The 14,184-nt window shown below is 40.0% G+C and overlaps 1 protein-coding gene across 1 annotated transcript in view; it reads right to left on the reverse strand.

The window, feature by feature from the left end:
* Positions 1 to 14,184, reverse strand: part of LOC127798911 (signal peptide peptidase-like 2) — a 62,199-nt gene that overhangs the window by 45,278 nt on the left and 2,737 nt on the right. The window contains exons 2-5 of the mRNA XM_052332554.1: positions 2,536 to 2,694; positions 1,988 to 2,099; positions 1,697 to 1,813; positions 530 to 687 (exon numbers count right to left, since the gene is read on the reverse strand). Of these exons, the coding sequence (XP_052188514.1) occupies positions 530 to 687; positions 1,697 to 1,813; positions 1,988 to 2,099; positions 2,536 to 2,694 (546 nt within the window). The remainder of the gene's footprint in view (positions 1 to 529; positions 688 to 1,696; positions 1,814 to 1,987; positions 2,100 to 2,535; positions 2,695 to 14,184) is intronic.

The following is a 14,184-nucleotide window of genomic DNA, read 5'->3' on the forward strand; positions in this document are numbered from 1 at the left end:
AGGATAAGAGATCTTCCAAGGGCAAGCTACAGTTTTTGGTGGTAACATGGCCAATTGAGAGAGTGAGAAGCATAATATAGTGCTTTCACAAAGCTGAATATAGAGCAGGCCCATACAGTATGATGTGACTTAAAGTTATTTTTCAAAAGATATGATTTATTAGTGGTAATTATGAACCTACATTACATTGAGACCTATAAAGTTCTATGCATGCTTACATAAGAACAAAGACCACTGCTTCACACAACATAAAATGACAAGAAAGAAGATTTCCATCTATATTAAATCTGATCCACTTAGTACCTTATTTCTCTCTGTCCCAATACGCCACGAAGTAGCATAAAGCAAACAAGTTCCAATGAAATGTTAAAGAATGTGAATAAAGAAAACACAATGTTAACAAGGACAATTCAGTATCAAGACAAGTAAATTTTTATGGTAATGCAAAAAGAAAATCGACATGACAGGCATGCAAGCAACAGAAATCCTTAATTGCAAAATTAAAAGGGAGGCTTCTCTTATTTAAAACCTTTGGTGAGAGTTCATTATAACGCTCATCACCCTCCTCACTTGCAGTAAACTCTGACCAAAGTGAAGCAGCAATAATCGTCCCCACAGACATCATCCATAAGAATACCACCGAGAAGTCAATAATTGGACGATTTGGTGAATATAGCAAAAGTTCCACTACATTGAAGAATACACAGTTAGTCCTGGTATATCAAGAGGGAAGAAACTAAAAATCAAATAAGAATAGAAAGAAGTTATATTAAAATACTGACAATGCACAAGGCTGAAGCCACTACGTATATATACTACGTCATAAACAGTAAGGAAAAAAACAAAAGAAAATAACAGCCCAACAAATCACAAATAACTCCAATTATGGACTACATACCTATTGCTGCCAACGGCATATAAAAGAATCCAAGGTAGGTCAATTCATGCAATGCTTTGTTGCATTTTCCTTTTGAGTTACCATGCAAATAAAAAAATTACATATACCACCATTGAGGTTTCAAAATTACAAATTCAACCCCGCTCCTGATTGTTGTGTGGCAGGAGGGGGAGACTGGCATCTTGAGTATTACTTTAATCTACCAATATACTTGACCTTTCCCTCTGAATTCTCCTCAAATACTAACATTTTTGGATAGCTTTTCTCCCTACCACTGATAACTATAAAACAAAGACAGACTTTTTTTTTTTTGGATAAGTGCGCCCCAGGAATTTTCAATCAAGTTTTTGTTAGTATTTCTCTACCTCTTTTGCTACAAAATTCTTTCAATCTATCCACTCTTCTCATTGGTGCATCCCTATAAGAACATAAATAAAAGGATAAATATCTTATGCACTGTGCACTGTGCAAGGTTCTTTTGGAGCTACCTTAAAAAGAGCAGATTACATTTTACTGTATCAATCAATAAGCCATATCCAAAATCCAAATTATGCATATGCAATAAGCCTCAGATGAGGAAGAGAAAAGCTCCCACAGCTCCAGACTCTACTTGAATCTCAGTCAACATTCATGTCACCACCTTTTTTAATCTGTTTCTCTATCTCCAATTACATCATCAATCATCTGCACTATAAATTTCCATCTTTATAGGTTTCAACAGGCTAAATCAGAAACCCATATCAATAATTTCAACACAACAAAACTTCAATGAAATTTTATAGAAATGTAAGGGATCACCTCTTCCTCCACTTGCCAAGGATTTGTCCATAATCTCTCCTCCTGACTTTGAAATCATCACAACAGGAATTGTGATTTTTGAAACATTATCCTCACCACAAGACATCTCCATAAGATCTGTTGTCAATAGGCAAAGAATAAGAGAAGCGGGGAAAGATGACCAAATTCAGAGATGAGGTGAGAACTATATATTCCAACATTTGTACTTCACAAAGAACAATTGAATGTTAGAAATATGAGTTCAAATTCTGAAATGATAAGAACATGCATAACTGCACCACGTATCACAACCTTCATTTTCATTGATGACTAACAAGCCTGCTGCACCTCCTGATTGTGCAACATCGGCCTTAGTCATGAAATCACAATCACCACGCTTAGACAAAGCAATAGATCCGGATAACTGGAAAAAAAGTAAAGGAGATGGATTTACAACAGGCTTGAGATATATACAGCACACAACTATTGAACATAGATAAAAATAGTCCTCCACCAGGATTTATTTTCATTGACAAATAAATCAAGGAACAGAGTCTCCCAACTGGCATTCTATCTTGCAAAAATGCAAAGTAGCTTCACATATATAAATTCAAAACAACACGAAGGATCCAACAGTAAGCTTGGTTTCTATTGTGTTTATTTACTAGGCATATTTACTGTAGCTGTTTTTGGAGCAAAAAAAAAAAAATGAAGTTTATGGCTTTGGCTCTATTTGATTTTATCCGTTCATGTTTCCTTGGCAACAAAAACAGTGAGGGAGTAAATACACAGAACCATGCAGAGGACCATGAACACATGAAGAATAGATGAAACGGGTTCAATCAAGAAAACACGGAAACCTTTGATGAAGAGCTGGAACAGCCGTTTAAGGGATTTGTAAAAACAGCAGGCAACCTGAGGTTGTCTTTAGCTTCAGTGGGCAAAACACCACCAAACCTTGCAGTTAATCCACCTAAAACTTCACCTTCAGCACCATTAACCCACATCTTAACCTTGACCTGATAAATAAATTGAGGAAACAAGCAACATTAGTCAATTTGTAACATCATGGCCTTGCAATGTTAGAATACAAAAGATCCACATGCAATAGTTAATTGCTCACACAGTAATTTGTCACTCTGAAATGCACAGATTGCACCCAATCCAATGAATCATAAACTTATGCTTTTTTTTTTTTTTTTATCTTGTTTGCCTCCAAACTACAATCAAGTATGTACACATCCTATATGTACCTTCACCATGCAATTCATCCATTATGGTATCATTTCACAGCATGGTAAATCAACTGAATACATCCAATGAGATGAGTGACTAATAATCCTACTACATTAAAAGAAAAAAAAATGGTTATCATGGCTTTTTCTGACAAATTATATAGCTGTACAACTTCATTGCTAAGAAGGACATTAAATGAATTGCATTCCAGATCATGCTCCTTCTTTAATTGTATACCTCCTAAGTCCTAAATATTCCATTTCTTAAGTAGATGCATTCTCATGTAGCCATTTTGCTAATCACACGCACAAACAATGATTGTTTTCCATAGCTTTGCTTTTGTATGGTTATAAGAATAAAAACTTGAAGATCCTTAGATCATGAGTAAATGCAACAATAAGGCACTCTTGGGCTTTTGAATTTCTTTATACAACAACTGTTGTGTGGATTTGCCTCTCGTAATGAATATAGAAAAACTCATGAAATAGCATACACAACAGCTACTTTGTTCACCATGACATTTGTGACTCTCCAACAATGAGAAAATCTGCATAGCCAGCCAATGAATATAGAAAAACTCATGAAATAGCATACACAACAGCTACTTAGTTCACCATGACATTTGTGACTCTCCAACAATGAGAAAATCTGCATAGCCGGCCAAATAATAATGCAAAGATTCAAACCAAATAAGCAAGGATTCTTCTGTAACGGTGCAATATCCTGTCAGACATTGACACTCATTGGCCACCTTCAAATGAGTGTCAACCACTTGTCTAAATGTGCTTGATTATTTTTTGAACTCTTTATTTACCCTTATCTTTAGCAGGATCTACCTTGTCCATCACAAAAACACCTTAGAATTCCATTAAAAGTTTTAATTATGAAAACTTTTTAATTATAAAAACACATTTAAGTAGAGAGTCAATTAGAAATAAAAATGTAAATTTATTTTTATTAGTCCTCAAGCTTTTAGAGTTTAAGAATCTTAAATTCCAAAACTTACTATGATAAAGAGTTACAGATGATGGTTATAGTCATGGATCTGTTATCTTCCTGTTTTGTGCAACAGCTGGTGGAGGAAAGTTGGGAGCATGTGCAAAGTCATTTGTTTATGCATGATATGGACATCAAGGAGAGAAATAAACAAAAGAGCTTTTGAAGACATTGAAAGCCTGTTTTACTTTCTTAAGAGACACTCCTTTCCCTCATATTCTCAAATATTGCAGTGTTGAAATGTAAGTGTCATATTTTATCCATGCATTGTATGACATGTGTCCATATTTGTGCTTCTTAGGCTCAAATGCATATGCTCATAGAATGTTGATCTGCACTCCTAAACATTCTCTAATTTGCAACCATTCTCCTTCCCCACAGGGAACTCATGATTGTGTAGATACCTAGGGCAAGCACAAGGTAGAAGAGTGTTGGAGTTTAGTACAGCTTTCAAGTTATCCTAATAAGCATACACAGTTCTCCATGTCACACGAATGATCAATTACTACAGCCTAAATATTTCCTATTATTTTACTTTTGGTACTTCATTGACCATACAACTCTACTGTAGTGATGATACTGTAGGGGAGATCTTGTAGAAAAATAGCTCAGACCATGGAGGAAACTGAGATTCAAGGATTTTGCCAACCTCCAAATGTAGGTCCGCCAGAAGGGTTCAAGATACCCAAGTTCAATAAATACAATGGGGTCGATGACCCATATCATCACTTGTTGTCCTTTTATGGGGATTGCCAAGGACTTAATGCCCAACCTAGGTTCTTGATCCACCCTTTATCAGAAGTGATTAGAAATGGGAAGCACTCAAATGAGGACAGGATGTTAGTCAAAAGAGAGAAGGGATTGGATTAACCAATGAGAAGATCTTTAAAGTAGATGAGCATTACAAAAGATAAGGCAACGGATAGAAATGAATAGAAATTTAGAATTCATGTACTAACCCCACATAATGGGATAAAGACCTGATATGTTGTTGTTGTTTTGTACTTTAATGACCATTGTTGAAGGTTTGCCTTGAGTAGAGAGTCTAATGATCGATGGAAACAACAAGTGTCAAGTGTCTTCATTAGATAAGCGATTTTTGTGACTCAATTGTAATTTGTTATTAAGCTGAGGGGTAAACCGATAATATCTATCCTGATTAGTTATATAGGGATGTCCGCCACTTATTCTATAAATAAGGGGCAACGGGTAGATGCTTGGGCATTCTATTCTTACTATGACTACATTTTATGCGGTAGTGTAATATCCCAAGAGCCCAAAGAAGCGTAGTATTTGTCGAGGATAAGTAAGGAAGGAAACAACACCAGCTGGATACATTTTGGACTGAATGTAGGCAAAGAACTCTCGGATTAAACGTGCTTGCGCTAGGGAAGTTCAAGATGGGTGACCCCCTGGGAAGTTCGCGTAGGCCCATCAAGGTAAGTTGTTTCGGTCATTCCTATCGCTTGATGCGGGATGTTACAAATGGTATCAAAGCTGACCCCCGAGCCTCTGAGCGCGGTGGTGGGGCAAACCTCAGCCAGAATGCTGAGTCCCTAAGGAGGGGTACGTGTAGGCACCTTAGGCGAATTTCACATCGGCCATGCAAATGGGAAGATTTAGGACCATTTGTAAAGTCGCAAGACAAGGACGTCATGTGCTCAAGGAAGGAGAATGTAATACCCCAAGAACCCAAAGAATGGTAGTATATATCGAGCATAAGTAAGAAAAGAAACAACACCAGCTGGATACCTTTTGGGCTGAATGTAGGCAAAAAACTCCCGAGTTAAGCGTGCTTGAGCTGAGGAAGTTCAAGAATGGGTGACCCACTGGGAAGTTCGCGTAAGCCCATCAGAGTAAGTTGTTCCGATCCTTCTTATCGCTCGATGCGGGATGTTACAGGTAGAGAGAAAAGGCTAGAGACTATAAATTCTGTGGTAGTCTTTGTAATCTCGGGTGAGGCAAAAGATTGTACTTGGGGTAAGGCTGTACTGATCACTCTCAATAAGAAGAACTACTCTCGGTGGGAGGTAATAAGGCTGGACGTAGGATCGTTCCAAGAATGATCTGAACCAGGATAAAATATGGTGTTCTTGTTGGTTTACATCTCTAATTTTGTCTCTTTTTAATTCTATATTTTGTTGTTTATGTTTCAATTTTTATTGGAAATCAATCCGTGAGTGTGTGCAGTTGTGAGAAGTTTTAATTTTGTCTAAAGATTCAATTCAATGATCCCTAGGTTGACAACCATATAGTAATGAATGCATGACAAAACTGTCATCGGTTAGTTAGAGAAACATAAAACATATTGCAAGTCCAGGAAAAAATAAAAACTTAAAGCCAATATTTAACATCAAAACAATACAATATATACCTATAAATTCTTAACTGACTAAAATACAGAAGTAAATGGTTCGAGCCAACAACATAGCATTTGCTGACTACGTATACGTCCCTATGGCTCTAGGAACCCCAAGAGGTTAACATATGGTGTCTATCTTTTGTCATATAAGTTAGTATTGGTTCTAAAAACTAGGTAAACACATTTAGTGCCTCACACTTAAAGCTGAGTGTTATGGTCCACTGCAGAGTATGGGACTTGTCCCACATTGAAAGTTCAGACTCCTAGTGTGGGGTTTATAACCTCTTGGGCACCCTTCCCTTAAGAGCTAACTTTTGAGGGTGAATTCTACCTGAGGGTTGTAACATTTGGTATCAGAGCTGGTCGTCCTCGGTTGTGATTCCAATGTCAAGTGGTGTTGATCGATATAATTGAAGCGCGCCGGAAGATGTTCGGAATGGTGGAAGGCAATCGTTGAATCACTTCAATTCTGGTGACGATTCAAAATTGAATGTTGTTGTTTGGACGATATGGAAATTGAAGCGTACTGGAGGCAGGGGCGGATGTAGGGGGGGCTGGCACGGGCTTCAGCCCGTGCCAGCCCCAGCTAAATAGTAGTAATATATATATATATATAAATATATAAAAGCTCATGCACAGCCCAGCCCCATGCCCTCCTCTGCATCCGCCCCTGACTGGAGGGACGCTTGACAATAAGGAAGGTTGTTGATTATAGATCAATCGCAAGTGGCGAAACTGAGCAAAGCAATTTCGGCTCGAATTGAGGACGAGCAAGCCAAGCGATTCAAGGAGCAACGAATTTCAAAGAATTGAAGCAGAGCATTGAGCGAATCAAGAATTGAGGAGAATTCCAATCAAAGGTCGGTGATTGGGTAAGTGGACGCAGGCTTGGGGCGATTACCATAAGAATCCAAGCGAGCTAGAATCTGTAACGAATCTAATACATAACGGGAGGATTGTGATCTACATGCGTGACCATCGACAGTTGCTTCCAGTGACGAACTTAGATCGGGTAGGAAGAGGAGTTGCGCAACGGAAGTAACTTCAAAAGCGAGACATTAGACAGTGATTGGGGGGCGACTCCACTGGAGTTATTGAATTCATGTGAATTCTGATGATCATTGGACGATGATTGGGTGGAGAAGAAGGCGTTGGCTGGGGCAATCATGGAACTTGCTTGACCGTGGGTAGATAGCGATCAATTGTAAGCAAGTCCGATAGTTAGCAATTCAATTGCAGATTAAAGGAATTGAATAAGTGAGACTAGGAAGCATAACCTTGAGCGAGGCGAGAAGGAAGGTGCGGCCGCTGCATGTGACTTCGGCTGTTGTTCCAAAGCAATTGGATATTGGTCAATGCATATGACCGAGCTGTGAAGGAAGGCACGATCGGAAATGGTCCATAAGGGAATTCCGAGTAGCTGGATCAGGGTGATTCTCCCAGGCGACTACTGTGAGGTGATTATTGGAGGCTGTTCAGCAACAACTTTACTTTGGAGGTTGTTCCTAAATCAAAGATTCAGGAAGATTGTACAGAACGATTGATGGAAGATTTATTTCCGAGGCTGTTGATCATTCAAAAAAAATAGGAACTATCGGCCTTAAAAGTAGCTAAGGCGGAGGTTTCTGGTATACTTGGAAGCTCACATGGTCACTCAAGCATGACAAATAAAGGTGGAATTGGTGTTGTTGGAAGCTCTGGATTTAGTAGCAGCAATAATGGAGTTGGTGGTTCTACCCCTAGCATTTTGCCAACTATTGCAGCGATAGGTAACCGTAGTGTTGTTCCAAGACTTGGAGTGTCTCCAATTCTAGGAAATGCTAGTCCTCGAATAACCAGTTCAATGGGAAATATGGTAAGTGGGGGAAGCATCGGGAGAAGCATGAGTTCTGGTGGAGGATTATCTATGCCTGGTCTTGCTTCTCGCCTAAATTTAGCTGCCAATAGTGGCTCTGGAAATTTAAGTGTTCAAGACCCTAACAAACTAATCAGTGGTGTACTTTAACAAGCTTCTCCGCAGGTGATTTCTATGCTAGGAAACTCCTATCCAACTGCTGGTGGGCCATTATCTCAAAGCTTTGTCCAGGCAGTGAACAATCTTAGCTCTATTGGGATGTTAAATGATGTAAATTCAAATGATGGTTCGCCCTTTGATAAAAATGATTTTCCTCAGCTAACCAACCATCCCAGTTCTGCCGAAGGGTCTCAAGGACAATTGGGTTCACTTCGTAAACAAGGCCTTGGAGTTAGTCCCAGCAAAACCAAGAGTTCAGCATCCAAACTAAAGATTTTCCAGCTTTACCAAGATTCGAAGGTGGCAATGCTGATTATGCCATGGACTTGTACCAAATAGAATAGCTTCATAATAATAGTATGTCTATGATGCAGTCTCAGCATTTCTCTATGGAAGATCTGTTGGATTCAACTCAAGAGAAACTAAGGAAACTAGCGAAAGTGTTGTGCAATCGTGGGAGAAAAGTTGCGCTAACTTCAAGCAAAAGCTAGATCGAATGGATGAATTGCTGGTTCAGCATGCTAGGATGCATCTGGTCAATATTCTGACTGAAATGGAGGTTAATCGAACTGAGTTTGTGGAGGATCGAGGTGACTAATTTGAAGAAAAGTTAATGACTGAAGCAATTGATGAATTTCACAAACTTAAATAGGTCGGATCGGTGATGGAGTACCAGGACAAGTTTGAAGAATTAAGGTCTTTGATGTTGACCTTGCAACCTGCCTTAATGGAGAGATACTGTCTCCAATTTTATTAGAGGTCTGAAGGACGAATTGAGATCATTGGTTAAGATGATGATGCCTGCAACTGTGAAACTAGCAGCTAAGAAAGCAAGGGATCAAGAATGTGCCTTGGAAGCCATATTTAGAAAGAATGAGCTACAGCCTAACAAATCTACTAAGAGCAACCAACAGATTGAAGGAGCCTCTATGGTTGCAAATTAGGTCGAACACGAATCTGAGGAAAACTTGGAGTTGGACCAGCCAATTGTAACAAAAAATTCCAACAAGGAGGAAAGAACAAGCAAGGATGTCAGTGGGAATCACAGTTTATATGTGCAAGAAGTAAGAGATAGTCCAATAGAGACCCCTACTGAAGATGAGGAAGGAACAGATGCTAGGAAGACAGTGAAGGAATTGGTTGTGGAGGAAAACGAGACTCTTGCTATTGTGCTTGTTCAAATTTCCGTTGGAGAGCAACTGCATAAATTCTGGTTTTGGCTTGTAGAGCAGTTTGAATATCTCTCTACTATTGGAGATGAGATGGTGGAAGGTACGACAAGTCAATTGGAATTAATTCTGATAGCTACAGGGAAGGGGTGGATGGCCAAACTGGGTGTTGCAACAAATCCTAGTACTACTGTTTTTGGAGAAAAATACGTGAAAAGGCAAAAGAAAAGGAGAATACAAGATAAGCACAAGAAAAGGCAAAAAAGAAACCAAATGGTTAAGGCTAGAATCGGCTGAAGAATGGGGGTCAACAGCTGTCAATTCTTGGGGACAAGAATTGTTTAAAAGGGTGGGGATTATCATGACCCCAAGGAACCCCAAGGATATATTAGTAAAACATGTCATCTATTTTCTTTATTAGTTGCATTTTTTGTTGTTGGTATTAGCATCTTCAATTGCAAGCCTATAAATAGGCTTGAGTAGTTAGAAGAAGTTAGCTTAATGAATGATTTGAATTCTCTCGTTTTCCCTCTCTCAATTCTCCTAGTTCTCTATCCCATCTTTCTCTCTTCTTCCTCAATTATGTCCATTATGTTCTTTTCCTCCTTTTCTGCCCTATCTTCCTTTAATTCTTACCAAATTCCATCCTAGACCCTAAGCAAATCCTAGAGTTATAACATTTGGTATCAGAGCCGACCCCATGACTCCTAGTGCAAGCAAGTGGCGACGAAGATAACGCAGGCATTGCAGTGTTCGCCCAGGACTAGCAGTGGCTAGTGCACAGCCTGCCGTCATGGGCGCCAAGCTACGAAGCGTAGTGGTATGTTATAATTCACTGTAGGGTATGGGACTTGTCCCACATTGAAAGTTCAAACTCCTGGTGTGGGGTTTATAACCTCTTGGGCACCCTCCCCTTAATAACTAGCTTTTGAGGGTAAGTTCTACCCGAGGGTTGTAACACTAAGCACAAAGAGACATTTCCCTAAGGTGGTTCCCCCTAAAACACCACCACCATCTAGGAGGTATGGTTCCCATTATCTACTCCTCCAAATCCAGTTGCTCTCCTTGGATCACACCACTACCATTCTCTAAAAAGCCTTTCATATATTTATAAACACTGTACATAAATTCATGCCAAAAACAATACTCAGCGTTTTAATTGGTCTGCGTAAGCATGCAAGTGTACAATGAAATACAGTAGAGTTATCCCAAAATATGAACATAAAAGATTTAAAACCTCAAACATTTCCCACAATGGACAAAGTAGACTTACTTACAAACCAAGAGGAAACTATCTACATTGTTGTGCAAAAAGGGTATATATTTTGTCTATGAGATGGAAAAATAGTGTTGTTCTAATATAGCTTTCCTTAACCATAATGTTGCTCTAACTTTACTGTGGAGAGAAAATAAAATCCCCAAGTCCCCATACCTAAGTGTCAGATTCTGATTATAACAGGCGATAATTCCCCTCAATCCGAGAAGAATTGAGACAGATTTAGGAAGAGCAAGAAAGAACCGAAGGGAGAGAGAAAGAGAGAAATGAAAGAGAGAGAGAGAGAGAGAGAGTGAATGTATTGATAATTCTCTAGATGTCTTGGGAGAGTGGCATTAGAGCTATATATACTACTCCCGCTCACCCTTAGGCGCCAAAGGCCACTTGCCCAATTTACAAATGTTTGAATTCAACTTGCCTAACTACCTAACCAACATTCCCGCTTATCCTAACAATCAACTAATTACAATTGAGCCCCCTTATTTCAATCATTCCCATGACAACTACCCTCCCATTCAGCAACTTCTTGTCCTCAAGAAGTTCACAGTAGGTCAGCCACATTTGGAAACTGATTAAGTAAATTGGGAAGGTACTCCCAAGTGTTATTCTCTGGATGGAGATTGGACCACCGGACCAGGACTTGCATCAAAGGGGCCCCGTGTCGATGTACAATTTGCCTATCCACAATAGCCACGAGTTCCGAAGCTTCTGTAGGATCGATTAGGAGGATTGGTAGGATTGTACTGGCTGCCTAAGCTCCTGTAGACCTTTTCAGTAGAGAGACATGGAACATGGGATGTACTTGGGACTCTGAAGGTAGTTGTAGTTTGTATGCTACCTTGCCACAATAGGATAAGAGCCAAAGTATTTTGGACTCAATTTGGAGTGCTAACCTGGAGCCAAGGTTTGCATGTGGGCCTTTCTAAACTTTAGATAGAACAGATCCCCTACTTCAAATTCTCGATCAGCCCTCTTTCAATCAGCAAACTGCTTTGTGTGATTCTGAGCATTGGCCAATTCCTTATGCAACACACGCAACACTTGTTGCCTTAGCTCTAAATAGGATTCCACTTATACCCATATAAGGCCTCGAATGGGGTCATCTTGATGGCACTATGGTGGCAAGAATGTACCACCGCTGGGCCAAGGATAGCCAACGATGCCACCCCTTAGGCTATAGGAAACATAAGCATCTCAAGTACGTCCCTAGGTATTGGTTCACTCTTTCAGTCTGGCAATCTGATTTTGGGTGATATGCTGAGGATGTGTAACTTCGCTCCCAAACTCTTAAACAGCTCTTTCCAGAAAAGGCTAATAAAGACTTTATCCCTATCCGAGACTTTGGATTGGTGAATGCCATGTAGTTGCACCACTCTATTAAGGAAGAGGCAGGCCACCTCCTGAGGTGTGAAAAGATGAGTTAAGCCAATGAAATGGAAAAATTTTGTGAATCTATCAACTACCACTAAGATGCAATCCTGACCTTCGGACTTTGGTAATCCCTCCACAAAGTCCATGGATATATTGGTCCATGCTTGGGTGAGAATGGGAAGCGGTTGGAGTAGCCCGAGTTTGGCTACTGTTTTGTGCTTGCACCTCCTGCATGTATCACACTTCAACACAAACTCCATAACGTACTTCTTCAACTTAGGCAAGAAGAACATCTGTCTTACCCTCTGATAAGTGCCCTGCACCTCGAAATGGCCTCCAATTGGAGAGCTATGCAATGTATCTTGCCTTTTAACTCCTCATGATCTCCCACTACCAGCCTTCCTTGATATCTCAATACTCCATTCTTCAAAGTGAACCCAAGTCTTGAGGTAGGGCATAAGGTAAGCTGCTCCATTATTCCCTTAGCCCATGCATCCCGTTCATAGCTAGCACTGACCTCCTAATACTAGTCAGGTACAACTGTTGTGATAGAGGTTACTACTGCTTCTTCGGTGCATCTGGACAGTGCATCTACTGCCTTGTTCTCCTTTCCCTTTCGATATTGGAAAATGTAGTCCAGCCCCATTAATCTCACCATCCCTTTTTCTTGGAGATGCGTGTGCAACCTCTGTTGTAAGAGAAATCTGAGGCTATCATGGTCTGTTTTGATGATGAATTGTCCACCCTCCAAGTAGTGACGCCATTTATCAACTGCAATTAATACCGCCATCAACTCCTTGTCATAAACACTAAGCCCTTGATGCCTAGGGCTCAAAGCTTGGCTAATAAAAGACAGGGTCTCCCCTCTTGGGATAACACTGCTCTTGTCCCAGGGCTACTAGCGTCAGTCTCCAGAGTGAAAGGTTTGAAAAAGTCAGGGAGCCCCATGGTCAGGACTTCACTCATCACCTTCTTGAGCCTTCCAAATGCCTCTTTTGCCTTCTCATCCCATCGGAACCTTTCCTTCTTCAGCAAATTGGTGAAGGGCCTGTTGATTGCTCCATAATCCCTTAAAAACCTCTTGTAGTAGCCTATGAGGCCCAAGAACCCTCTCAAGTCCTTTACTGATGTAGGCCTCGACCATGATAACATTTAGCTACCTTTTTGGAATCAGTGCTAACTCCTGTACTAGATATAACATATCCCAAATATTCCACCCTTTGTTGGGCAAAAGAACACTTAGACTTCTTAATAAATAGTTGATTGAATCTCAGGACCTCTAGGGCAATTTTCAGATGGTTTAGGTGTTGTGAGAATGAAAGGTTGTAGATAAGAATGTCATCAAAAAAGACTAACACAAATTTACAGAGGTAGGGTTCAAAGATGTGATTCATTAAGGCCTGGAATGTAGGAAAGGCATTGGTTAGGCCGAATGGCAATACTAAAAATTTGTAGTGTCCTTGATGAGTAGAGAAGGTTGTTTTGGAGACATCATCAGGGTTCATCCAAATTTGATGATACCCTAATCTTAGGTCCAATTTGGTGAATACCTTGGCATGTTTTAGCTCAGGAGGCCTTCGATTATAGGAATAGGGAATTTATTTTTTACGGTTTGGGAATTGAGCTGGCACTAATCTATGCAAAAGCGCCAGCTCCCGTCTTCTTTCTTGACTAATACTATGGGTGAGGAGTAGGGACTTTGACTTGGCCAAACAATTGACCTTGCCAACGTATCTTTGATCAAGTTCTTGATCTCTGCTTTCTGTTTAGGGGAATATCTATAGGCTCGGACATTGATAGGTTCGATGTTTGGTTTTAGAACAATAGAATGATTAAAATGTTAGTAAGGTGGCAGTGATTGGGGTTCATCAAAAAGGTCCTTAAATTCAAGCAATAGTTTATTAAGGGAGTCTACTTCGCGTACCTGCCATTGTTATGGTTGGGTGGTATTCTCTGCTTCTACATGCTCTATATCCCCTTCTCCATGTTCCATTGCCTCAATTGAAAACAATTGGGCCACCTGAGTCCATTTGGACTTTAAGACTTTCTGTAACTTCCTCCCAGTGATCATCTTGCAAACTCCCG

This window comes from Diospyros lotus, chromosome 4, assembly GCF_014633365.1.
Source record: "Diospyros lotus cultivar Yz01 chromosome 4, ASM1463336v1, whole genome shotgun sequence".
Taxonomy (NCBI): domain Eukaryota; kingdom Viridiplantae; phylum Streptophyta; class Magnoliopsida; order Ericales; family Ebenaceae; genus Diospyros; species Diospyros lotus.